General features: G+C 42.0%; 1 protein-coding gene across 4 annotated transcripts in view; it reads right to left on the minus strand.

Moving 5' to 3' along the window:
- Window positions 1-18,041: 18,041 nt before the first annotated feature.
- Window positions 18,042-25,456, minus strand: part of CNKSR3 (CNKSR family member 3) — a 104,458-nt gene continuing 97,043 nt past the window's right edge. For 3 of the 4 annotated variants that reach the window (XM_019029777.4, XM_031012190.3, XM_055391077.2), the window contains exons 11-13: window positions 23,677-23,885; window positions 23,086-23,175; window positions 18,042-19,396 (exon numbers count right to left, since the gene is read on the minus strand). In XM_019029777.4, the coding sequence (XP_018885322.2) occupies window positions 19,098-19,396; window positions 23,086-23,175; window positions 23,677-23,885 (598 nt within the window). In that variant the 3' untranslated portion in view covers window positions 18,042-19,097. The remainder of the gene's footprint in view (window positions 19,397-23,085; window positions 23,176-23,676; window positions 23,886-25,456) is intronic. The other variant, XM_031012191.3, reaches the window with a different exon arrangement.

A 25,456-nucleotide genomic window follows, 5' to 3' on the forward strand; every position in this document is an offset into this window, starting at 1 on the left:
ATTGCTGCGTTCACACTGGGTTCCAGGGACCTCTTCCTCCCCTAACCCGTTCACTCCTCCTTGCTGGTGCTGGGATGCTTCACCAGTCCCTTGTGGAAGCTCCAAATCTATCTATACTTTTGTAAATAACCCCTTCATAACACTCAATGATGACCCTGTTTGAGGGAATCATCTGTTTCCTGCAGGGACCATGACCATACTTTGCATGACTGATTTTTTTAGCCTGCACATCAATGCATCTAGCATTTCACTCTTTTCCAAATGAAAAGGAAACTACAAAAGAAAATAATAAGCTAACCGCAGAGTGCACAATTTTACATAACTAATAAAATGTATTAGGCATTTTGCTGCAAAGAAAATGAAATAAAGATGTTTTATTATGTACATTAGTTAATGAGGCACAGGAAAGGAATGTTAAGAAAAGCAGGAATGTTTATCTAGTTCATGGTCCATGATAACCACAGATTGCTGCATTTGTAGCCACATGAGTCATTCAAAAGTGATATGAACATGCATACATAACAATTCTTCTGCTTTTAATGAAACATAAGAAACTGTCAAGCTTTGGAAATTAGAAACAAACATATTCAATGCTTTTTGAAAAATCAGGCCTTATTTAAAAAGAAAAATGTTCTATCATCAAATGTATTATGCATTTCTTTTTTATCATTTGAAATAATAGCTTATAAATAACATTGGTCCAGAACTAATAAATGAATTTTTACAAGAGCTCTCTCTCCCTCAAATAGGTTTAAATTTGCTTTTCAAAATAAACAGCAAATTTCCTGGATGTAAGGAAGAGAAAGGAGTTTCCAGAATTAAAATCCAATTGCTTTTCTGTTCTATTTTCTTTCTTTTTTTTTTTTCAGTAAGAACACAAGGTGAGATCTACTATCTTAACAAATTGTTCAGTGTACACTGCAGTATTGTTGACTATAGGTGCAATATTGTACCATAAATCTCTCGAGTTTATTCACCTGACTTCACTGAAACTTTATGCCTATTGATTAGTAACTCCCCACTCCCCTCAGCCCCTGGCCACCATCATTTCACTCTTTGGTTCTATGAAGTTGACTATTTTAAATATCCCATATAAATTGAATCCTGCCATATTAGTCTTTCTGTTAATAGTTTATTTCACTTAGCGTAATGTCCTTAAGATTTATCCATGTTGTTGAATAATTGCAGAATTTCCTTCTTTTTAAAAGCTAAATAGTATTCCATTGTATGTATATATACATTTTCTTTATTCATTTCTCTGCCGAAGGACGTTTAGATTGTTTGTGTATCTTGGATATTGTGAATAATGCGGCAATGAACCTGCAAATGCTAATACCTCTTTGGGATCCTGATTTCAATTTTTCTGGATAAATATCCAGAAATAGGGCTGCTAGGTCACATGGCAGTTCTATTTTTACATTTTTTAGGAACACCCATACTGTTTTCCTTAGTGGCTGCACCATTTTGCATTCCCATCAACAGTATGCAAGAGTTCCAATTTGTCCACTTCTTCACCAATATTTGTTGTGTTTTGGTTCTTCAATGATAGCCATCCTGACAGCTGAGAGTTGATATCTCACAGTGGTTTTGATTTGCATTGCCCTGATGATTAGTGATGATGAGCACTTTTATCCTCTGGGAGCCTCCCATTTCCTGTCTCTCATTGATGAGAATTTACCCATGAGAGGTTAATGTCCCTATACTCTCGCAATGTGTCAACTAGCTTCTTTCATTGCTGTTCAAGATGCCAGAGCCCATGCTATTCAGATCCTTGGCCCATTTTTGAAAATTGGTTTTTTTTTTTTTTGCTATTATGAATTCCTTACATATTTTAGATGTCAACCCTTATCACATACATCGCTTGCAAATACTTTCTCCCATTTCATAGGTTTTCTTTTCACTCAGTTGACTGTTGCCTTTGTTGTGCAGAAGCTTTGTGATTTGATGTAACTTTGCTTGTTTATTTTGTTTTTGTTGCCTGTGTTTTGGGGGTCATATCCATGAAATCATTGACAAGACCAATGTCAAAGAGCTTTTCCCCTATATTTTCTTCTAGGAGTTTTACGGTTTCAGATTTTATGTTTAAATCTTTAATCCATTTTGAGTTGGGTTTTGTATGTGATGCAAGATAAAAGTCCAGTTTCCCCCTTTTGCACATGGATATCTGATTTTCTCAATACCATGGGTTGAAGAGACTATCCTTTCCCCATTATGTATTCTTGGCACCATTGTTGAATATCAGTTGACTATGTACATGTGAATCTATTTCTGGACTCTCTATTCTGTTCCATTCACGTATATGTCTATCTGTTGGCCAGTAACATACTGTTTTGATTACTGTAGTTTTGTTATACATTCTGAAATCAAGAAATGTGATGCCTCTATCTTTGTTCTTCTTTCTCAAGATTGATATGGCTATTCATGGTCTTTTGTGGTTTCGTATGGACTGTAGCATTGTTTTGTCCCTGTCTTCAGATGACATCATCTAATATATGGAACACCCTAAGACTCCATTTTTTAAACATGTTAGAACTAATAAATGAATTCAATAAAGTTGCATAATACAAAATCAACATACAAAAATCAGTTGCATTTTTATACATTAACACAGAACTATCTAAAAAGGAAATTAGGGAAACAATCCCATATATAATAGCACCCAAAAGAATAAAATACTTGGGAATAAACTTAACTAAGGAGGTGAAAGACTTGTATACTGAAAACTACAAAATACTGATGAAATAAATTAAAGAAGACACAAACAAATGGAAAGACATTTCACTCCTGGGCTGCAAGACTTAATATTGCTATTCTCCTTTTATAGAAAAATAAACAAACTCAAGTATGCAGAGTTAAGTTAATAATAATCTTTGATTCATTATACATCATCATCAGTCCACACATATCCCTCTTTTATTTTATTTCATTTTGAAAATAATAAAAGGAACACCCCATGTACCCATTATCCTAACCAAGAACTAGAATATTACTCATCAGTCACACATCTCATATGCTTCCCCACATTTTCTCAGCACCACCTACGTCTTAGACCTCAGCCATTTGCCTTGCCTTAGCCCCAGCCTGTGCCTGACCAACTCACCTAGGCTACCAAGTTCCCTTCTAGGCTGATTAGAGTTGGCTATCCCCTTGACTGTCAACTCTGCAGCTGGGCCAACCATACACACCCAGAGTTCCTAGTTCCTCCTGCCCTTTATGGACTCTGACAAAAGGCCACACTGCAGTGCATAGGCTTGGCATCTTGAACAGCAACAAAAGAAGGTAACACATTGTGAAAGTACAGGGACATTAACTTCTCATGGAAAAATTCTCACCATTAGGAGACAGGAAATGGGAGGCTCCCAGAGGATAAATTTCTTCTTCCCTTCCTCTTGTCTATGGACTATACCTTACAGCTTTCCAGAGAAGTTTCACTGAGTGGGACACAATTGCCTAGTGCCCCGTTGTGTCACTGTTTGGCTCATTTTGAAGTGATAGTCAGCAAGGTTGTGCATCATTTTGTGTATTAGTTTGTTGGGGCTGCCATAACAAAGTACCACAGACTGGGTAGCTTAAACAACAGAAATGTGTCTTCTCACAGCTCTGGAGGTGGAAGTCTCATCAAGGTGTCAGCAGCACTGGTTTCTTCTGAGGCTTTTTTTTTTTTGAGATGGAGTCTCACTCTGTTGCCCAGGCTGGAGTGCAGTGGCTCCATCTTGGCTCACTGCAACCTCCACCTCCCGGGTTCAAGCGATTCTCCTGCCTCAGCCTCCCAAGTAGCTGGGATTACAGGCACATGCCACCACACCCGGCTAATTTTTATATTTTTAGTAGAGACAGGGTTTCACCATTCTGGCCAGGCTGGTCTTGAACTCCTGACCTCAAGTGATTTGCCCACCTTGGCCTCCCAAAGTGCTAGGATTACAAGCGGGAGCCATCGCGCCTGGCCTGAGGCCTCTTTCTTTAGTGTGTAGCTGGCCTTCTTCTCCCCGACTTCACATGGTCTTTCCTCCATGTGCATACATATCTGTGTCCACATGTCCTTGACTGAGCCCGCCATAATGACTGCATTTTAACTGGATCACTTTTTTTCTTTTTTTGAGACAGGGTCTCACTCTGTTGCCCAGGCTGGAGTGCAGTGGCACGATCTCGGCTCACTGCAAGCTCCACCTCCTGGGTTCACACCATTCTCCTGTCTCAACTTCCCAAGTAGCTGAGACTACAGGCGCCTGCCACCACACCTGGCTAATTTTTTGTATTTTTAGTAGAGACAGGGTTTCATCGTGTTAGCCAGGATAGTCTCGATCTCCTGACCTCATGATCCGCCTGCCTCGGCCTCCCAAAGTGCTGGGATTACAGGCGTGAGCCACCAGGCCCAGCCTGAATCACTTCTTTAAAGACCGAATCTCCAAATACAGTTACATTCTGAGGTACTGGGGTTAGGACTTCAATATGTGAATTTGGAGAGAACGTAATTTAGTCCATGCCATTTTGTGTAACTTTATGTCTTCTTTTGCTTCCCTTCTCTTTTTTCTCACCTCGCCTTGGGCTTGTATCTTCCAAATAAAACACCAATAGTTTCATCCTTGACACCAGCTCTGTAGAGATCTGGGCTAATGCAACTCTCTGTCACATACCTGTGGCTTCCTTCCTTTCCCACAATCTTGCTGCCTCGTCACAGGTAACCAACATCCTAAACTTGGTCTTTTCACATAAGTGTTGTGTCTAAATTATCTATTTTTCAGTTTTACCTGTTTCTGAATGTTTAAAAAGAATGTAGCTGGGCATGGTGGCTCATGCCTGTAATCCCAGCACTTTGGAAGGCTGAGGCAGGCGGATCATGAGGTCAAGAGACAGAGACCATCCTGGCCAACATGGTGAAACCCCGTCACTACTAAAAATACAAAAATTAGCTTGGTGTGGTGGTGCGCACCTGTAGTCCCAGCTACTCGGGCAGCGGAGGCAGGAGAATCGCTCGAACCTGGGAGGTGGAGGTTGCAGTGAGCCGAGATGGAGCCACTGCACTCCAGCCTGGGCAACAGAGTGAGACTCCATCTCAAAAAAAAAAAAGAGTGTACCATTATATGTTGTCTTCTGATGCTTTTTCCCACTCAGCATTATATTAATAAAATCCATCTCTTTGATATGAATAGCTGTAATTTATTCATTTTTACTTGCTGCGGAATATTCCATGGTAAGAATATACCACATGTAAGCCTTTTTTTGTCAACAGACATGCTGTGTTCTACAAAGGCAGATGGCCAAACAGCACACATAACAGGCGCCCTAGAGACCCTCTGCTGGGGATGCCTTGAGAAAAAGCAGTAGAAGGAGTGCAGGTCCCCTGCTGTCAATTTCATCTGGGGCACTAAACAGACGGCTAAAGGAGCCCACCCTCAGAATCGAAAAGAGGGTCCCTAAACCTTGTGGGGATTGTAAGCTCTATGATGAAGGAGGCACTAGCCTCTCTACTGCCATCATCAGAGGCTGTGTTTGCAGCTAGGCAACACTGCAAACTAGCAGCAGGATTTGCTTCATTAGCATCGATGTTTGGGGAACAAGGAGCCCTTCCCTCCCCTGACGGCAGCAGCAGAATGGGGTCTAAGCCTTGCATTTGATGAGACTTCACTGCCCTAAGTCACGGGTCATTGCCAGTTTCCATGGAGCTCCGCAAGAGCCTGACTTCTTTTCTGGGAAACCAACTTCTAGAACACCTTGACATGTTAGCATTGTCCTCTGAGGTAGTTAGTGGTTTGTTTGTTTGTTTGTTTGTTTGGAGATGGAGTCTCATTCTGTCGCCCAGGCTGGAGTACAGTGGCACAATCTCAGCTCACTGCAACCTCCACCTCCTGGGTTCAAACGATTCTCCCACCTCAGCCTCCCAAGTAGCTGGGATTACAGGTGGCCGCCACCACGCCTGGCTAATTTTTGTATTTTTAGTAGAGATGGGGTTTCACCATGTTGGCCAGTCTGGACTCAAACCCCTGACCTCAAGTGATCCACCCGCCTTGGCCTCCCAAAGTGCTGGGATTGTAGGTGTGAGCCACTGTGCCCAGCCTACTTAGTGTTTCTAATCCCCAGGATATATATCTAGGAATGAAACTGCTGAGTCATAGGGTATGTGAATACTCAATGCTAATTTAACCTCATACCCATAATATACCAGATCCCACTGATCGTTCTAGGATATCCTCCAAGTATTTTCTAATCATTTCAGTTTTGCCAGTCAGGTAGACAGCAGCATCTCCTTGTGATTTTGACTTCACTTTCCCTGCTCGCTAGTGAAAATCACTTCATGTGCATATGGACCATCTGATTCTCTTTTGCAAAATGCCTTTTCACCCGTTTTTGTGTTGATTTGTCATTCTCTTGCCAATTTGTAATAATTATATGTATATATTCTTGCTGCTAACCCTTAGGACTTTTTAATCTTCTCCCAATTTGTAACTTTTTTAAAATTTTCTTTAAGGTGTCCTATGATGAGGAAAAGTTCTAAGCTTTAGCGTAGTTGAATTTATCAGTCTTTTCTTTTGTACTCAGCCCTTTTACTGTCTTCTATAAGAAATCTTTCCCTATCCAAGGTTACAAAAACAAATTTCAAATGATTCATAGATCAAATAATAAATCATAATAGAAATTAAAAATTAGTTAGAATTAAAGAGTAATGAAAATGCCATATACCAAGCCTTGCAAAACATGGCAAAATAAATGTTTTGGGCAAATGTAGTCTTGAGTATTAATATTAGAAAAGAAGAGTTGTAAATTAATAAGCTAAATATCCAACTTAAGAAACATGTCAGAGACCACTCATCCTGACCAATATCACTCTCCCAACCTTCCTTGAAGTTGCAGTGGCTGTGATTGTCATTTCTTTTCTTTTGTGAGATGAGGGTTTTGCTTTGTCATCCAGACTGGAGTGCAGTGGTGTAAACCTGGTTTACTGTAACCTCAAACTCCTGGGCTCCAGCGATTCCCCCACCTCAGCCTCCCAAATAGCTGGGACCACAGGTGTACACCACCAAGCCTGGTTATTATATTTTTTTGAAAGATAGGGTCTCACTATGGTGCCCAGGCTGGTCTTGAACTTCTGGTCTCAAGCAATCCTCCCAGCTCAACCTCCCAAGTGTTGGGTTTCTGACTGTTAGCCACCACACGCGGCCTTATTATTGTCATTTCTAGGCCAGGTTGGTTGAGCATTCACTTTCCTGGGACCCATCTCCCAATTTACCTGGTGGATAATGCCTGGATCACCTTGAAGTTCAAAACTGGAGACACCATAACCAAGTTGGAGACACCAGGAGCAACCCAAGTCCCTGAGTCACTAGCTAGAGGACAGCCACAGAGCATTACCCAACCTGGAACATCCAAAGTGGACATTGATGAGGAAAATGTAAACTCTTAGTGTGTGAAGTCACTGAGATTTGGGGGTTGTTTGTTATAGCATGAGCCTAATACAAGAAGTAAAAAAAAAAAAAAAAAAAAAAAAGAAGAATTCCAACGGAAACAGAGGAAAATAGAAAATAAAAAGCAGAAATCAGTGAAACTGAAAACAAAGAAACAACAGAAAGGCCCAACAAAGGGACCACTGTTCTTTCCTGAACCTTAGGAAAGCCATCAGATAACTGTCCGATTCTGTTCTTAGTCCTCTTGCCAAGTCTATTTTCCTCTCCCCACGCTGTTCACAAGAAGAGCATATCGAGAACCTGCATATATAAAGCTGTGTGGGTTGGATTCTTTGTTGCTTATACCTCCAATGGCCAAATACATTTTCTTTCATCACAGGAACTAAAGGAAAGAGATGGTCTGAGCACAGAGAATGAATCTAGGAAAGAGGTGACTGGTTTGGGCTGCATCAGGAAAATGCGAAGGCTAAAGACCAGAGCAAGAGAGCAAAATGCAGGGAGTACAGGTAGAAAAGGTCAAGTGGAACAGAGGTGCCCAGAGCAGGAGAGCAGGGCTTCCTGGCAAGCTTAGGACGCGTGCTCCCCCTGCAAGGAGAGAAGGAAAAAGTAAGAGTTTTCTTATTTGCATGCATCAAGTATTTTCCATTGCCAAGAAGAGAATTCAATCCCATTTCCCATGTAATGAGTGAAGGGTAGTCTATGTTTCCAGTTAATTCTACAAGAGTGCTTTTGAAAAAAGTACTCCAAAGAATTAATTGGGAAAATGATCATACAGAGCCCTGGTAACAGTCATCATCATCATCCATTGCTGTTTACAAAGGAGTCTCTGTATTTAACCATCCAGGATCTCTTTATTTTCATTTGTTTTCTTTGTTGAACTGCATCATAATTGAGTATCTCCTGCTACTCGTTATCTTTTTGCAGTGCAGGATGTGTGGGGGAGCAGAATTTCCACTTGTTTTCTTTCATCAACAAAGTAGAACATCACAGACTCAGATGAGCCCTATGTAGCAATATGCAAAGGACATTACTTGAAAACTCAACTTTCTTGTTCTCAGACTTTTATTAATGTAGTTTGTTGTCTCCAAAAGAGCAGCAACAATATTCTCAGTGGTTCTACCACTCAACCCCTTGGGATGAAGGTTCTTAGTAATATTTCACTATTTAGTCTACAGCCTATGTATGTATGTACGTTTTGTTTGTTTGAGATGGAGTCTCACTCTGTCACCAGGCTGGAGTGCAGTGGTGCAATCTGGGCTTACTGCAGCCTCTACCTCTCAGGCTCAAGAGATCCTCCCATCTCAGCCTCCTGAGTAGCTGGGACTACAGCTGCACACCACCACACTCGGTTAATTTTGTTTGTTTGGAGGCAGGGTTTCACCATGTTGTCCAGGCTGGTCTCGAACTCCTGGGCTCAAGCAATCCACCGGCCTCAGCCTCCCAAAATGCTGAGATTACAGGCATGAGCCAACTGTGCCCAGCCAGCCTTAGTATTTATAGACCTGGTTTCCTCAGGTCCAAATCCTTCTCCTTCAATCAAATGTTATACAACTGCAACTGTCCTCCACGTCGCCTCCATTTATAGAGCATTCTATGACCTTACCTCCCCACCATTAACTTTTCCCTGGCTAATTTGAAACTGCCTGTACGAGCTTTAAATGAGTTCTTTGTGGACTTCGGAAAGTGCTTACATTCTCAGCAGTTCCTGTAATCCTGTAACCAAAGAAGCGTTGTTGATGGCCAAGGCTTATTCTTCCTATAAATATGATTGAGTTCTGACACCTGGTATAATGTTTTCTTTAAAATGAGAGCCAATGTAATAAAATTCTTTATGGAATAGTCTGCAAAATGCTTTAATATATTAATAAAATTAAAACAATATTCACAGAAAATTTTAATAATTTTTTCTAACTTCTTTTCTGATTGCACAGTTAATTTTATCATCTAGTTACTTCAATAATATTTTCTCTGCCTACAGAGCAAATATAAGGGTAAATTATACAGACCCTGCTTTAGAAAGGCTCACAATTCAAGCTGGTCTAACTAACACAATGAGTCAATGCTATGGAAAAACAGAAGAGACCAGTTAATTCTATTCAGAGTAAGATCAAGGAGGACCTCATATGGATGACCTTGGGACTTACTGGGGTAACTAGACCGAGAAGGATGAGTCCATTATCAGGATTTAAGAATCCAGAACTAAGTGCTAAGTAAGGGGTTTAAGGAAAGCATCGGCAAAAATTCACTAATTGTTTTCTTTTTTTTTTTTTTGAGATGGAGTCTCGCTCTGTCTCCCAGGCTGGAGTGCAGTGGCGCAATCTCGGCTCACTGCAAGTTGCGCCTCCTGGGTTCACGCCATTCTCCTGCCTCAATCTCCCGAGTAGCTGGGACTACAGGTGCCCGCCACCACGCCCGGCTAATTTTTTTTTTTATATTTTTAGTAGAGACGGGGTTTCACCGTGTTAGCCAGGATGATCTCGATCTCCTGACCTTGTGATCCACCTGCCTCAGCCTCCCAAAGTGCTGGGATTACAGGCGTGAGCCACCGCGCCCGGCCTCACTAATTGTTAGTTTAAATTACCACCTACATGAAGTCTTATACCCTGGCTTTGTATTTTATGTTGGCTAAAGAGAATGATTCAATAAGACTATAGGATAAAGGCACCATTAAAAGTGCTTCAGTGGCATTCTTTCATTGAGGAGAAATCTGCAGAAGGGTAGAACTTTCTAGTAAAACATAGTACTCTAAACACGGTTAGTTTACATGTTCTTCCATTTATTTAAGTGCCTTAAAAACAAAAGGAGAAGCAAAACCTTGAAAGATCTTGGTTTAATTCTTTTCTTCTCTAAAAGTAGGTTTCTGTTTTTTGGAGGGGATTTAATTGCTCATCTGATCTGAATGCCCATGACCAGCTCTTGTTTATCATTGGCATGGCCATGAACACAAACAATATAAAATGCCAATTTAACCAATCCACCATGCTTGTTTTTTCTTTTTTCCTAGGAATTAACAGTGGCAGGCCCTGGAAATAGATGGGTAAGAGCAAATCTGTGGTCATCAACTAGGTGCACAGTCCAGTGGGTGTGTGAGATGCACGCACAGGGCAGACAGTAGAGCCTGCAACTGTGAGGGAATTAACAGGGTAGGCCCTGGAAACAGATGAGTAAAAGCAAATCTGTGGCCATCACTAGGTGCACAGTGCAGTGGGGGGGTGTGAGATGCACAGGGCAGACAGTACAGCCTGCAACTGTGGCGCAGGCGCAGGACGGGATTGAATTTCGCTAAAAGACAAAGGAAGAAAAAGTATGGTCTCTGTCCTCAGGGCATTGCAACCCATTAGGCTGAATCATATGAACTGCAGATTATGCAGGTAAAATATGGCCACATATCCACACCTTCATAGGGCTCTGCCTGACACACGGAGGACACAATCACAAGAGCCAAAGCAGGGAAGGGGCAGGGAAAAAGTGGACACAACCCCACCCCAGTCCAGCGGTGCGGATCAATAAACCGAGACTTACGGCCAACCTGAAATAGCTTCTATTCATGAAAGTCCTTCCAGAAACAACATTCAGGATGATGGCATCAGTGTTAGCCAAGTGTCTGAGTGGTCTGGGTGTCACATCTGTGTGTGTGCCCAAATGGATGAAATTCACGCACAACCAATAAGCCCCACAAAAGTGATTGTTATGCTGAGCCAAACAACCATTTTTTACTTCCCTTTGTCTCTCCCATAGCTTCTCTTTCCTTTTCACTTCCTGGACCTACCAAAGCCTTGGGTGGGGAGGCATCCAGTGACTGTCCTTTTCAGCTTCAACAATGGCAACACAATCTCTTGGCTTTGTATTTGTGTAAGAGTTCCTTTTCACGATGAGAATGTCCAAAATAGATACCATTCTACATTATTCCTTTATTTAAAACCACAGGAAACATAGAAACGAGTTTGAGGAATACCACTTCAAGATGGGAATGGGAGGCAAAAATGCTTCAGCCAACTAGGAGGTGGGCAAAATGCTCCGATTGCCTTTGTTTTCATATACGATTTCATTGAAGGAAGTGGAAGGGATTTAATAGAAAAGATATGATGATGACAAATCAAGTCAATATTAAAAGAATACTCTAGGCCAGGCGCAGTGGCTCACGCCTGTAATCCCAACACTTTGGGAGGCTGAGGTGATCGGATCACCTGAGGTCGGGAGTTTGAGACCAGCCTGACCAACATGAAGAAACCCTGTCTCTACTAAAAATACAAAATTAGCTGGGTGTGGTGGCACATGCCTGTAATCCCAGCTACTTGGGAGTCTGAGGCAGGAGAATCACTTGAACCCAGTAGGCGGAAGTTGCAGTGAGCCAAGATCGTACCATTGCACTCCAGCCTGGGCAACAAGAGTGAAACTCCATCTCAAAAAAAAAAAAAAAAAAAGTGTGTCCAATCATAGACTTTTGTCATTTCTTGAGTTCTGACTCGGCTAAAACATCCGAGTGAGTTTTCTAACAGTTAAAACTGCATCTCTAGGCCACTGACCACACTGCAGCCCTCTGACAGTGTCACACTGGCATTATTTTGCTGCTTATGGACAAAAGAATGAGCAATTTCCTGTTGGCCAGCTCTGAATACCTTATTCACTAGAGGCTGAGATGGAGTCAGTACTGCTACTACAGGAACACGAGTCAACATCCCTTAAATGCTGTGTGCCAGACTATGTGAAGAAAGGGCCTTAAAAACATTATCTCATTTAATCACCATAAGCCTTCGAAGTAGACGCTATTATTATCCCCATTTCATAGATAACTGAGGAGCAGAGAGGTCAGTCACCTGCTTCAAGTCACAGATCTCGTAAGTGGCAAAGTGAGACAGCTGGATGATCCAATTTCAAAAGCTGAGCCCCCGCCTGCTTCTATCTGCTTGATGCAAATTCCCAAAAGTCAAAGGCTTCTAAATTCACGCTAATTCCTCAAATCCCTCCTCTTATCCTGGTGCAGCCTCAGTTGGAGTGACAGGAAGTTTAGATATGAATAAGAAAACAGAACCTGACACTGAACTAAAAAGACAATTTCTTCCTTCAGAGACAATCTTACTTTATATTAAACTTCATTTCTGAACCTCCCTGATTCTCTAAAATAATCAAAATGTTCAGCCCAAGATATGTTAAAATGGTGAAGAAATATCTTAAAATCCAGTTTTCATCCCTCTAACAATAAAGTTAAATCCTCCCCTTTAATGGGTCTAGTCAGTGGAAGAACATTTCTCTCATTTTAATCATTTTTCTCCTGATATTTTCTCTCCTTTTAATCATTTCTTCACAAACATCTGAATGTTTACAATGCTCCAGGCAAGAGGAGAGAAAATGATGAGAATATCCTTATCCCTGGATGTGAGGAGTAATTACTCCATTGCCCTTTTAAATACCTTTGAGGTTTATTTCTTAATTTTTTTCCTCCAACTTCAGTTTCACAACTTCTTCATGAAACGAGGAGCTTGGTAAAGGAAGCCAGCAATTAACAGGTTGGCTGTGAGCGTGACATGAATGCTCAGGCTGTAAACTGTCTTCCTCAGAGACCAGTGACTCCAATGGTCAGTGACATGCAGGAGGAAACGCAGGATTAGGACCGACTTTCCTTAGGTGTAGCCTCACGTTTTAATCCCTGAGGTATGTTGTAAATGGGCAGCGCATGAACAGGTGATCAACTCAGAAGACGAGCTTCATAAAGGTTGCCATAGAACTTTAGAATATGCTTACGGATGGCCAAGTTACAACCAGAATTGAGTCCTTAATCACTGACCCCATGTGTATTTCTATGAAGGGGAGTGCAGTATGTGACCCAAAGGTTCTGAAAAACTGTGTGTGACAGTCTCCTGGCTGTGTAGCATTTTTTGTTGCTTATAGACAAAATTTCTCTCCTCTATCCAAATCAGTAGGCCATAGGCCATTATTTAAGACAAATTTTTGAGTATAAAAAATTTGTCTTTTATATACACACATGCACACATATATAGGGTTTGGGACAGACTCCACACCCCTAAAACTAGAGGAAAAACAAGGCCCTCTAGCAGGTCTGAACATGATGTAATCACTTTTTCCTTTACTTATGTAAAAGGTACCCTTTGTCAAATTAGCACACTTCTGGCAATAATTCTGGCCCCAAATAAATAGAAACTTTAAGGTGAAACTTGGCAATTGTGAAATTTCCAAATAATTAAAAGGTAAATTTTACAGTAAAGGGATTAATTTTTTTCTAATTCCATATGCTATAGGCTATAAAATATATATTTAAATTCCCTTAGGTATTACCAAATGTGTGTTGAGGTCCTCAACTGGGGTTGAGGGACCCTAACTAGGGTTAATACATCATGCAAAATTTTCCACGTATTGGAAGAAACATCAGAAATCAGCTTTTGTGTGCTCCTTAAGCCAGTTTTAAAATAGATTTTAAAATATTCACCTTCCAGCTGATTAGCATGAAAGGTTTGAAAAAAATACAAAAGCAGAGTACTATGGATTGCATGTTTATGTCCTCCCAAAATTCATCTGTTGAAACCCTAATCTCCAAAGCAATGGCATTAGGAGGCGGAGCTAATACCATAAGTGGGCCTTTGGGAAGTGAGTAGGTCCTGAGGGTGGAGCTCTCATGAATATTAGCGCCCTCACAAGAAGGGAAAGGAGAGCTTGCTTGCTTCCTTTCTCTCTCTCTGCCATGTAAGGATGCAATGGGAAGATGATGGCTATCAGCAAACCAGGGTAAGGGTGCTCACCAGGAACTCACCTTGATCTTGGACTTCCCAGCCTCCAGAACGGTGAGAAATTTCTGTCATTTAAGCTACCCAGTGTATGGTATTTTGTTATTGCAGCCTGAGCTGATTAAGACACAGAGTAACTCACAAAATAAATAACATCAAGTATCATTGGCCAAGCCAATGAGCGGCCATACCAAAAGTAGTTTACTTTTAAGATGTCCATCTTCCACAGAATCTCCAAGGAAGTAGCTTGCAGTAGTCTCATCCCCACGGAAATGATGCAGTGATTTTATGCACAAGGGTAGGAGCAAAATGTGAACTAATGGTCTACAAAACTAATCTCATCTACAATAGGAGAAAACAAGTCAGGCCTACTTTCTCCATACCATTCATGCCTACGGTGGCAAAAGGCAGCATGAGTCTCCTGCTTTGCTGGTGACATTCAAATGTCAGACAGATTTACTTACTCGAGCTCTTTGGCGGATGAAAAGTTTTGTGTCAATACCTCAGGGTTTGCTGCAATACTAACAACCTAAAGAGGAATGTTCACCGTCTTCCAGGGAAAAATTTAAAAAAGCCCACAAAATAGATTCTGAAATTTCAGGTTTGGTGGGGAAAGAACTGAGAGAGAAGTAGAGATAGGAAATGGACAAATATATAGACTGAAATACTACTTAAGGAGGATACAGGATTTCTTTTAAAATACTTGTTCTGAAGGAGATGTTACCCTCCCCCACCTCCACCCAAGAGGCAGTTCTGGAAACGTGAGCATGTTAGGGGTGCCACTGATGGGTGGCCACTACTGAGATTTAACCTGTTGGAGCATGCGTGATACACAAGCCCTGCAGCTTACAGCCCTCACAACAAAGAGCTGACTCATCAACACAACTTTCAATTGCCCCGCCCAATATTCATATAGATGGGAACTCAGTTTACAATAACAAATCTATGATCTCATTTCATTTTATATATAAACACACAGAATTTTCAGCCCAGTTTTAATATGCTTTGGATTTTTCAAGAATGCAATGAGAGAATTCTATAAATGGAAGGAAGCCTATATACTGAGTGATTATGAGCAAGAAAGCCAGAGCCAGGCTGCTTTCATTTTAATCCCAGCTCTGCCATTATTAGCACATAACCACGATGACTAGCACATAACCTGGGTAACTCCCTCATATGTAAAACGGGACTAACAGCAGTACTCACCTCATAGATTTATTATAAAGGTATTAGAACAATGCCAGGCACACAGCAAGCACTATATGAGTGAAGCCATTACAGACTAGGTATGCCTAGAACTTTATCAAGAATTGGCCACATTTTAGAAAATCATACTGCTGACATCAACCCCTTTCCTGGTATTGAACTGCCAATGCAGCAGGTCTGAATTGATAACTACCACATTCATGGTGATTTTTCATATATTTATATTTATACACACACATACAAAGTATGTGCCCTGCTTAGTAGTTTAATTACATCTTGTAATATAACCATGCTAGAATATGTACATATGAAAATAATTATTTCATTATAAAATATCTTATCTGTTTCAGTTAGAACATCACTGATGGGTATGTTTTAGAGGCTGGTTATATTACCTGCTAGTTTCATTTCAGAATAGTAAATGGAGTGAGGTTTTTATGAGTGAAGGTAAGCTTTATCATCCATGATTTTCATTTGAAGATTGAAAAGTGATGCTATAAAATATTATAATAGGGGTAGGTGTTGAGTTGTGTCTGGGAGAGTTTTAAAAATCACTCTTGTAAAGTATCCTGTCAAGGAGTTCAAGATCAGCCTGGCCAACATGGTGAAACTCCATCTCTACTAAAAATACAAAAATTAGCCAGGTGTGGTGGCGGGCACCTGTAATCCCAGCTACTTGGGAGGCTGAGGCAGGAGAATTGCCTGAACCTGGGAGGCAGAGGCTGCAGTGAGTTCAGATTGTACCACTGCACTCTAGCCTGGGTGACAGAGTGAGAATCTGTCTCAGAAAAAAAAAAAAAAAAAATTTAAAGAAATAAAAATAAAGAATCCTGTCAAAAAGCATCATCAAGCAACTTCATATGTGAACACACGTCCACAATTAAACCTGGATTACTACTGAGGCAAGCAGTTTCCATTAATTTCTAAGAAATCTATATTAAACTATTACTTATGTATGTCCATAGTAGAGGTTTACAATGGTTTTTTTGTTTTGTTTTGTTTTGTTTTTTTTTTTTTTTTAGCAGCAATATATTTTTCAAACACAATTCAGGAGAAAACCTCAAATAAAAAGAAAGATGAAGCTGTGGAGGGTGACTGAAGGTAGAGGAGCCAGGAACTTCTCGCGCGGGTCCTGGGACTCCAGGGAACAAAGGCTGAAAAGCACCAATCTGGTTGGCCACTGCCTATAATGAAGACTGACTGCCGAATATTCACTTAAAGGATGGCTATTCAATTCACAAGTGGCATTTTCCCCGCAGAAAAAGAGCTCACCAGCCAGCTAAGGCCTCCAGAGTGACTTAACTCATTATCCAGCGGAACTACAGCTCTTAGAGTTCTCCCCACAGTCTGGGGAGTGAGAGGAGATGTTGCCGCCCACTTCCTGGGCACAAAGCCAGCTCAAGACAAGAGTAAAACAGGCAGGGCTGGCTCGCCCCTCGTACACAGCTCCCTCCTCATCACCAGTGCCCTACACGAGACCTCCCCAGCCCACACCCCACCCTCCTAGTGTGCTGAACACCCTGTGGTCACACACTGCAAGCCTCTTCTCTCCATCTGCCAAACACCCTTGGGTCTCCATGAAATACCAGATCTTTTTTTTTTTTTTTTTTAGAGACAGAGTCTCCTTCTGTCACCCAGGCTGGAGTGCAGTGGCCTGATCTTGGCTCACTACAACCTCCGCCTCCAGGGTTCAAGTGATTCTCCTGCCTCAGCCTCCCGAGTAGCTGGGACTACAGGTGCCCACCACCACGCCAAGCTGATTTTTAGTAGAGACAGGGTTTCACCATGTTGGCCAGGCTGGTCTTGAACTCCTGACCCCAGGTAATCCACCCACCTTGGCCCCCCAAAGTTCTGGAATTACAGGCATGAGCCACTGCGCCAGGCCGAAATACCAGATCTTCATGGCAGTTGTCTTAGAGGTGGAGAGGAAAACAGCCAGACTGACCCGGGCGTGGTGGCTCATGCCTGTAATCCCAGCACTTTGGGAGGCTGAGGCTGGCAGATCAGTTGAGGTCGGGAGTTTGAGACCAGCCTGGCCAACGTGGTGAAACCTCGTCTCCACTAAAAATACAAAAATTAGCCAGGCATGGTGGCGGGCACCTATAATCCCAGCTACATGGGAGGCTGAGGCAGGAGAATCGCTTGAACCTGGAAGGTGGAGGTTGCAGTGAGCTGAGATTGCGCCACTGCACTCCAGCCTGGGTGACAGATTGAGACTCCATCTCAAAAACAAACAAACAAACAAAAAAAAACCAGCCTGACTGAATTCAGTCACAGTAATTATACATGAGTGGTTGCTAGTTCCTTTAACCACACCAGAGGCATTTTAAAGGGAAGATGTTTCCTAACTCCAGTGATTTTCATGGGCTGAATTCCAGGCAGTTCAGCAAACTCAACAATTCCGGTGGTATGAGAAAGGGCATTTTGGAGTAGGGGATTTCGGCTCTGCCTAGGAAGATACCTCAGAAAATTCCCCTCGTGCAATTTCACTTTGCATATGCTTCTCCTGTTCTTCCATTTCTAATCCATAAAATCCCAAAATGCTTGGGAGGGTTTATTTTGATTTTCTTTTTAACAATACTGCCCTGCTGGCAACAGCCACGATAGTCACTTGCTCATCTGAAAATGCCTTGCACTTTCTTTTTCACTAGCTTCGTGTATGACGCAAAACAGAAATATTTCAATTACAGGTGACTGAGAGTAAGAAAAATATACAACTATATTTAAAATACTTAAATTAACAAGATAGTACTTTTCCATTCTAACAAAATATCATACATTCAGTTTAAACAAGAGTTAATATCCAGACACACGTTTTCAAAATACCTGATGCTAGTTGAAAATTAGTGACCATGAGGCTTTCCAAGATATTTCTAATTAGCAAACTGTGTACAATTTTGAAGAACTGTACACACCGTGCTGGAAGACAGACACTGAACAGGTCAAAATGCAAACTGATGTATCTTTCATCAACCTAAATCTTGTTGCTTCACTTTTCTAAATGATACTTTGGCTGTCAGCGAATCTTATAGCTTCTTTTCCCTTAAAGACAATAATATATAACAACAACACCCCACACAAATAACCATAAACTTCTTTGTGTGAAATAAGCCCTATCAAAATGTGTTCATGTATTTCTGTACCAACTGATCTATACTGAGACTGTCATGAAAAAGGTATCAAACAAGTGTAACAGGCCTACGCTTAAACCTCTGCCTCAAAGGAGAAATCAGATACTTGCCACGTTATTGCAAAGTCAAAGCTGCTACACTTAAAACATGGTAGATAGTTTAGAAAAATCAAATCAAAAATGTTTTTTCACTGGCTTTTTCAGATAAAGAAGTTGGACCACAAACCAACACATCTGTGTGAAAATAGCCACCAATTTTAGTCCCCCCAGCCCCTCAAAAAGGAACAATGCCACCAGTCCCTCACAATGACCATAACGTCTCCGGCCAGGACTGCGATTTCTAGTGCGTGTCTTCACATTCTATCTCTGGGGAAGCAAGACAAACAGGCTCTACCCATTTCCCTCCTTTTGTCTCCACAAGCCAGCACCTAAGATCCTCTGAATTTGTTCCCATCCAATCCTGCAAACTTCCAAGAAGGGCAGTAGATAACTTTTCAAAAAAAAAAAGAAATTGCGTAAGGTCCCTACATAATACTGAGGCTGAAACGAGAAGAGGCTGTCCACTGTAAAAGCAAGGCACTTGGGGCAGGAGCCAGGCAGGTGGCCTGAGCAGGGTCCCTCTCAGTGAGTCAACAGTTTGAGGCGCGTAAACCAGCTGACCAGGAGGGACGGTTCTGTGGACGAGGACTTCGTAGCTGAGGAGCCAGACTTCTTTTTGGTCCCTTCCTCCTGGAATGGAATCGTGGCGCTGCTGTGGAGATCTGAGTTGATGTAGCACCTGCTTCCTCGGATGTAGTCCGCACCCCGGACCAGATGCCGCTCGGTCGTGGGTCTGGAGAACCGGTATGGGGGAGAGGAGCTCTCTTCAATGATCGGAGGAATCCGCTCGTTACTGAAATACCGGCAAAGGGCATCCTCCCCTGTTTCCAGACAAAGTCCATTAAGTCACAATCCCAGCCGGGCGTGGTGGCTCACACCTGTAATCTCCGCACTTTGGGAGGTCGAGGTGGGTGGATCACGAGGTCAAGAGATCTAGACCATCCTGGCCAACATGGTGAAACCCCGTCTCTACTGAAAATACAAAAATTAGCTGGCGTGGTGGTGGGCGCCTGTAGTCCCAGCTACTCAGAGAAACGTTTGAACCCGAGAGGCGGAGGTTGCAGTGAGCCAAGATCGCGCCACTGCACTCCAGGCTGGTGACAGAGCGAGACTCTGTCCCCTCCAGAAAAAAAAAAAAAAATCACAATCCCCTGCACAGTGCTCTTTGGAGGGCCCTCGGCCTGCCCAGACTTCTGCCACCACCCTGAATGTGGGCACCATACCTTTACTGCTCTCCTCCCTGGATTGGCCACAAGGTCCCACCTGTGGCTGGGCCCACCAATGGGTGCTCTGGAAGCAGAAACGGGAAGGGTCCCTCATACTTTAGGCTGCTCTAGCGCCTGAGAGGTAGCACACGGGTCTCCTTTAGTGGGTGGGGACCATAGAGTGTAGTGCCCCGCGATGGCTGAACATGAACTGTTTATGCATTGTTTAACGCAGGGCATTCAAGCTGGGCATTCAGGGACATTCCCGAACAAGGAAAAGAGTGATCCTGCCCTAACTGCCAGCAGACCCCCTGGGATGGGGCTGGAATGTTAAGAAACTGAATAGAAACTTAAAATACAGGACACTTCGGTAACATGTAGCATCCTTGTGAAGCAGAATTTCTACACCCCAAAATGTGCAAAGATCTATGGACTCATGGATGCTTACTGAAACATTTATTTTTATGCTTCTTTTTATTTTTTGAGACAGGGTCTCACTGTCATTCAGGCTGAAGTGCAGTGGTGCCATCTCAGCTAGCTGCAGCCTCCATCTCCCAGGCTCAAGCGATCCTCCCACCTCAGCCTCCCAAGTAGCTGGGACTACAGGTGCACACAACCACCCCCAGCCGGTCTCGAAATCCTGAGATCAAGCAATCCACCTGCCTCAGCATCCCAAAGTGTTGGGATTATAGGCATGAGCCACCACACCTAGCCTACTGAAACCTTTTTCAAATTTTAGAATTTGAATTTTAGAATTTTCTAAATTTTCTAAATTCTAAGTTTTCTAAATTTTAGAATTTAGAAAATTTTAGCCTTTTTCAAATTTTAGAATTTGAAAAAAAAAAAAAAAACCAAAACCTAAATTTCCAACAGTGGCACGTTGAATAAATAGGCGCTAGAGCCATAAGATGGCATACTAATACGGCTATATTCTTTTCAAATATGGTGTAGATAATATTCATTTTTACATAGTATTATTGAATATTTACTTCTCCCTTTTTTTTGAGACGGAGTCTCACTCTGTTGCCCAGGCTGGAGTGCAATGGAGAGGCCTCGGCTCACTGAAACCTCCGCCTCCCAGGTTCAAGCGATTCTCCTGCCCCAGCCTCCCGAATAGCTGAGATTACAGGCGCCCACCACCACACCTGGCCAATTTTTGTATTTTTAGTAGAGATGGGGTTTCACCATGTTGGCCAGGCTGGTCTCGAACTGCTGACCTCGTGATCTGCCTGCCTTGGCCTCCCAAAGTGCTGGGATTACAGGTGTGAGCCACCGTGCCTGGCCAACTTCTCCCATTTTGCACATTTTTCTAAGTATGTAAATGTAAATACAGGAACAACTGGAAATCACATGAAACATTCACAGTGATTATTTCTTAGGTCAGAGAAACAGATTCCAGCTGAGTTTTATTTTCTCATGCCTTCCAAGTTTTTCAATGTACTTGCTTTGCTTTTGTAATGAAAGGGGAACAGTCACATCGAAAAAGTGCCCATTGTCAAAAAGCCACATGTTGCATAAGTCTATTTATATGAAATGTCCAGAACAGGCAAATCCACAAAGTAGATGAGTGCCTGTCAGGGGCTGAAGAAGGACGGAATTGGGAGTGACTGCTAAAAGGCACAAGGTTTCTTTTTGGAGTGACAAAAATGTTCTGGAATAGTGGCAACTGGTGTACAACTCTGTGAATATACTAAAACCCACCTGATTGTATATTTTAAAAAGCTGAATTTCAGGCAATGGGTTATATCTCAATAAAACTGTTATTTTTTTAAGTGGCTGTGTATAGATAGATACCTGTATTCCAAAACAATCATGCAAGAAAAATATGCAAGGAGGAGTGGAGGAAACAAGTATTTTTCCAGTTCCCAATTTCACACCCCATAACCCTGACACTTCATCTCTCCATGTATAAAATAAACAAAAGGCTCAACCCTGGCTCAGAAGAACGGCAAGGAAGATGTTAACGTGTCTAAATCTAAACAAAGGACAGCCCTGCCACCTGCTGACTGCTCCATGGATACTCACACGTTAACTAAGGGGATCCTGAATGGTAGGTACCCAGGCATCTTTCCCTTTTTCACTTTAGCATAATACAGGTGATATGGGTACTCAGGTGACAAACTTTACCAAGTCCCTAGAAAGGGTCAGGGGTCAATCAATCCCTTTGGAAGGTTAGGCCTCCAGAATTTTTTCTTCTTCCTTTTACTATCTAAAGCCTATTGTACTTTAACTTTTCAACTGCCCTTTGTTTCAACAACTGCAAAAACAATGTTATAATGTTCTGCCAATGATGACAATCAAATGCAATCTGGCAATAAAATGAGCATGTTTTAAAACATTTCACTCAAGACCAGTATAATAACCAGTGACTTTGATTACAGGGTGAATTAAACACAAATTTCTTTTCAAATAGTAATTGCCTTCTAACATAAGAAGGACTTGGAAGAAAAAAAAATCCATGTTTGTTCATCAGAAATCAAACAGACTCCAAAAATAAAAGTAACAAAATTTAGAATAAGATTGTTTAATGAAAGCTGGGCATGGTGGCACACGTCTGTAACACCAGCTATTCAGGAAGCTGAAGTGGGAGGATCACTTGAACCCAGGAGTTCAAGGCCAGCCTGGGCAACATAGTAAGACCCCATCTCAATTTTTAAAAATAAATTTTGAAAAAGATTGTTTAATGAATAATTTATTTCTATTCATTAAAAAATTAGACTATTGGCTGGGTATGGTGGCACATCCCCATAATTCCAGCATTTTGGGAGGCTGAGGCAGGAAGACCACTTACAGCTAGGAGTTTGAGACCAGCCTGGACAACATATTGAGACTCCGTCTCTACCAAAAAAAAAAAAAAAAATTAGCCAGCCGTGGTGGCGTGCACCTGTAGTCCCTGCTACTCAGGAGGCTGAGGCGGGAGGATCGCTTGAGTCCAGGAGCTCAAGGCTGTAGTGAGGTATGATCATGCCACTGCACTCCAGCCTGTGTAACAGAGCAAGACCCTGTCTCTAAAAAATAAATAAATAAAAATTAGACCATTAAAGTCTATAGCCTTTTTACAGCACTCAATGCTAATTAGGATATTTACAATCACTAACTAGGATTACACAATTTTACCATTCTAGAAATAAGTAGGATCTTAAAGATCTTCAGCAGTCCTAATTTTACAGATGAGAAAACGGGACTCAGAAAGGCCAAGTACTCAGTCTACTTATGATAACACATTTAGAAATAGAGGTGAAACCAGGGCCTGGGTCTGTTCACTCCCCATTTGCTGTTTCTTGGTTTGCTTGGATTAAACGTACCTTTCCTGCCATGACCTCGAGGTCTGGCAAAAGGGTCCACAATCCCCATCCAGTTCCCATCAGCAGGCATGGACAAAGGCCGCGGCTTGCCTTCAGAGGGACGAGAAAGAAGGTGACAAGTTTGATGAGTTCTGGAACTTTAGTGAACCCTTCCCTTTATGTATAACTTAGACCTCACAATATCACACCCACTTAGACAGAAGCAATAACAAACTTTAAAATAAAAGTATTTTAAAGCACTGTATTTCCATAGCAGGAAATAGAGTGCTACTAAGATAGAGGCACATTAAACTTGAGCCTGTGAGTCTACAGAGCAAAGCAACTCCAAAGCTAAAACCCAGGCACTGAAAGTTAAAACTGTAACATGATCTCACCCAGTTGGGCTTTGATGCCCGGCAGAGTAATGACTCAACAAGGATCCGCTTGAGAGAGATGAATAAAGGTCTCATACTTAGAATTTCATTGAGGTTTATGTTTTCCTCAGATTACTCTTAAAGTCTGCCAAATTCATCCAACAGTTCCAACTAAGGCAGGGGGCGGGGAGGAGAAGTCAAGGCCAACGGCAGAACAAAACAAACACTCGAAACTTACCATAAGATGGTGTTTTCTCTCTCATTTTTGTGGGCAGAATGTTGGTTTCCACCGAGTACCCAGGCAACTGATCCGAGTCTGCAATGGTAAATCTTCGTCTCCGGCTTTCCTGGTCCAAGAAGGAATTCGGGGACTCTGAACCCTTCGGACCAGGCAATGGTTGTTTGCACTTACTGGACCCTCCATAAACAAAACTGCCATTCTCATCCCTGGAAGATAATATGGACAGTAATTAAGTTGTTTACAAAGATGTTCTCATACTGAAGAATTCCAGCAGCGCTGCTACCTCCGGCACACAAAAGATAATTTAAATTCTCCTTTTCCACTGGAGGAAAAGCATTCCTTTTGTCAACCCCAGTTGCTGCTCAAATACATACAGATCCTATTAAATAAGCAAAATACCATGACGTGATGAAATAAGAATAAATGCAGGCCGGACACAGCGGCTCCCGCCTGTAATCCCAGCACTTTGAGAGGCCAAGGCAGGTGGATCACCTGAGGTCAGGAGTTCAAGACCAGCCTGACAAACAAGGTGAAACCCCATCTCTACTAAAAATACAAAAATTAGCCAGGTGTGGTGGCAGGAGCTACTTGGGAGGCTGAGACAGGAGAAGTGCTTGAACCCAGGAGGCAGAGGTTACAGTGAGCTGAGATCATGCCACTGCACTCCAGCCTGGGCAATGGAGCGAGACTCCATCTCAAAAAAAAAAAAAAAAAGAAGAATAAATGCAGGGGTTTTTTTAATATCCAAACAAATACACCTTTGAAAAGACAGCTCTAGTTTTCCTGTGCTTCTGTGTGTAGCTGAATATCCTATTTACTACAGCAATCACACATTAAGGTATGCTCTAGCGAACCACATTGCTCATGCCAAGAGTCGGATCTTTGCCAAAATCCAGCAAAAAAGACTTGATATATTACGAAGTTGTTAGATTTGAAAACCATGTCAAAAGATACAAAGGAACCTTTATAGCAACCAATGGAGAGTGATTGTTTTCTGAACCAAATACTACAAAAACCGGCTAAAGTTGGATCACTGATTCCATTCTAATTCCATCTACATGTCAGTTTAAAGTGTAGGATTAATTTGAGTCCAAGTTACCAGCTGCTTAGTTTTTTTGCACTTGGTAAATTCCATTAGGCAAATCAGGACAAAAACTGCTAGACAAAATACAGAATCAACTGAGTCCCAAAGCAATCTACTAATCAGCCATGTCCGTGTGTGGTATTCCCAGGTGGGATGGCATCCACCTACCCCTCCCACCCACAAATATATCTCCTTCCATACCTTTAAACCGGGCATATAACTTCCCATTCACAAAGCTTTCATGACTCATGACTTGTTTCTCAGTAAGCCATTCCCATTTTTCATTCCTCAGAAAATCCTTCATGAGTGGTGTGTGTGCACTCTCAAAAGCGTCTTCCCAAGCAGTTTAATCCAGCTCTCCTTCTAGCCCCGGGTTCCTTTATCTCTCACTATGTACACAGCACCCCTTTTCTTGCCACTACTCCAGGAACCCAGACAAGAATATTCTGGATCAAGGGAGGGCGCCTTCCTCCAGTTTCTGATAGAACAATCCACACATTAGTAGTGGAATGTCATGCTCTCTATATGCAGAAGGAAAGACTACCTGTAACTTTAAACACACTTAAGATCCTGCAAACCAGAATGCCCCGATCACCTGAGGTACATTCTCTACATGCTATAATAAGTTCTGAGTAAGCCAAGACTCAAGGAAATGGAAAACAATGTTGAATCTCTGCACCCAATGCAGAAGAA

Source organism: Gorilla gorilla, chromosome 5, assembly GCF_029281585.2.
Source record: "Gorilla gorilla gorilla isolate KB3781 chromosome 5, NHGRI_mGorGor1-v2.1_pri, whole genome shotgun sequence".
NCBI lineage: Eukaryota > Metazoa > Chordata > Mammalia > Primates > Hominidae > Gorilla > Gorilla gorilla.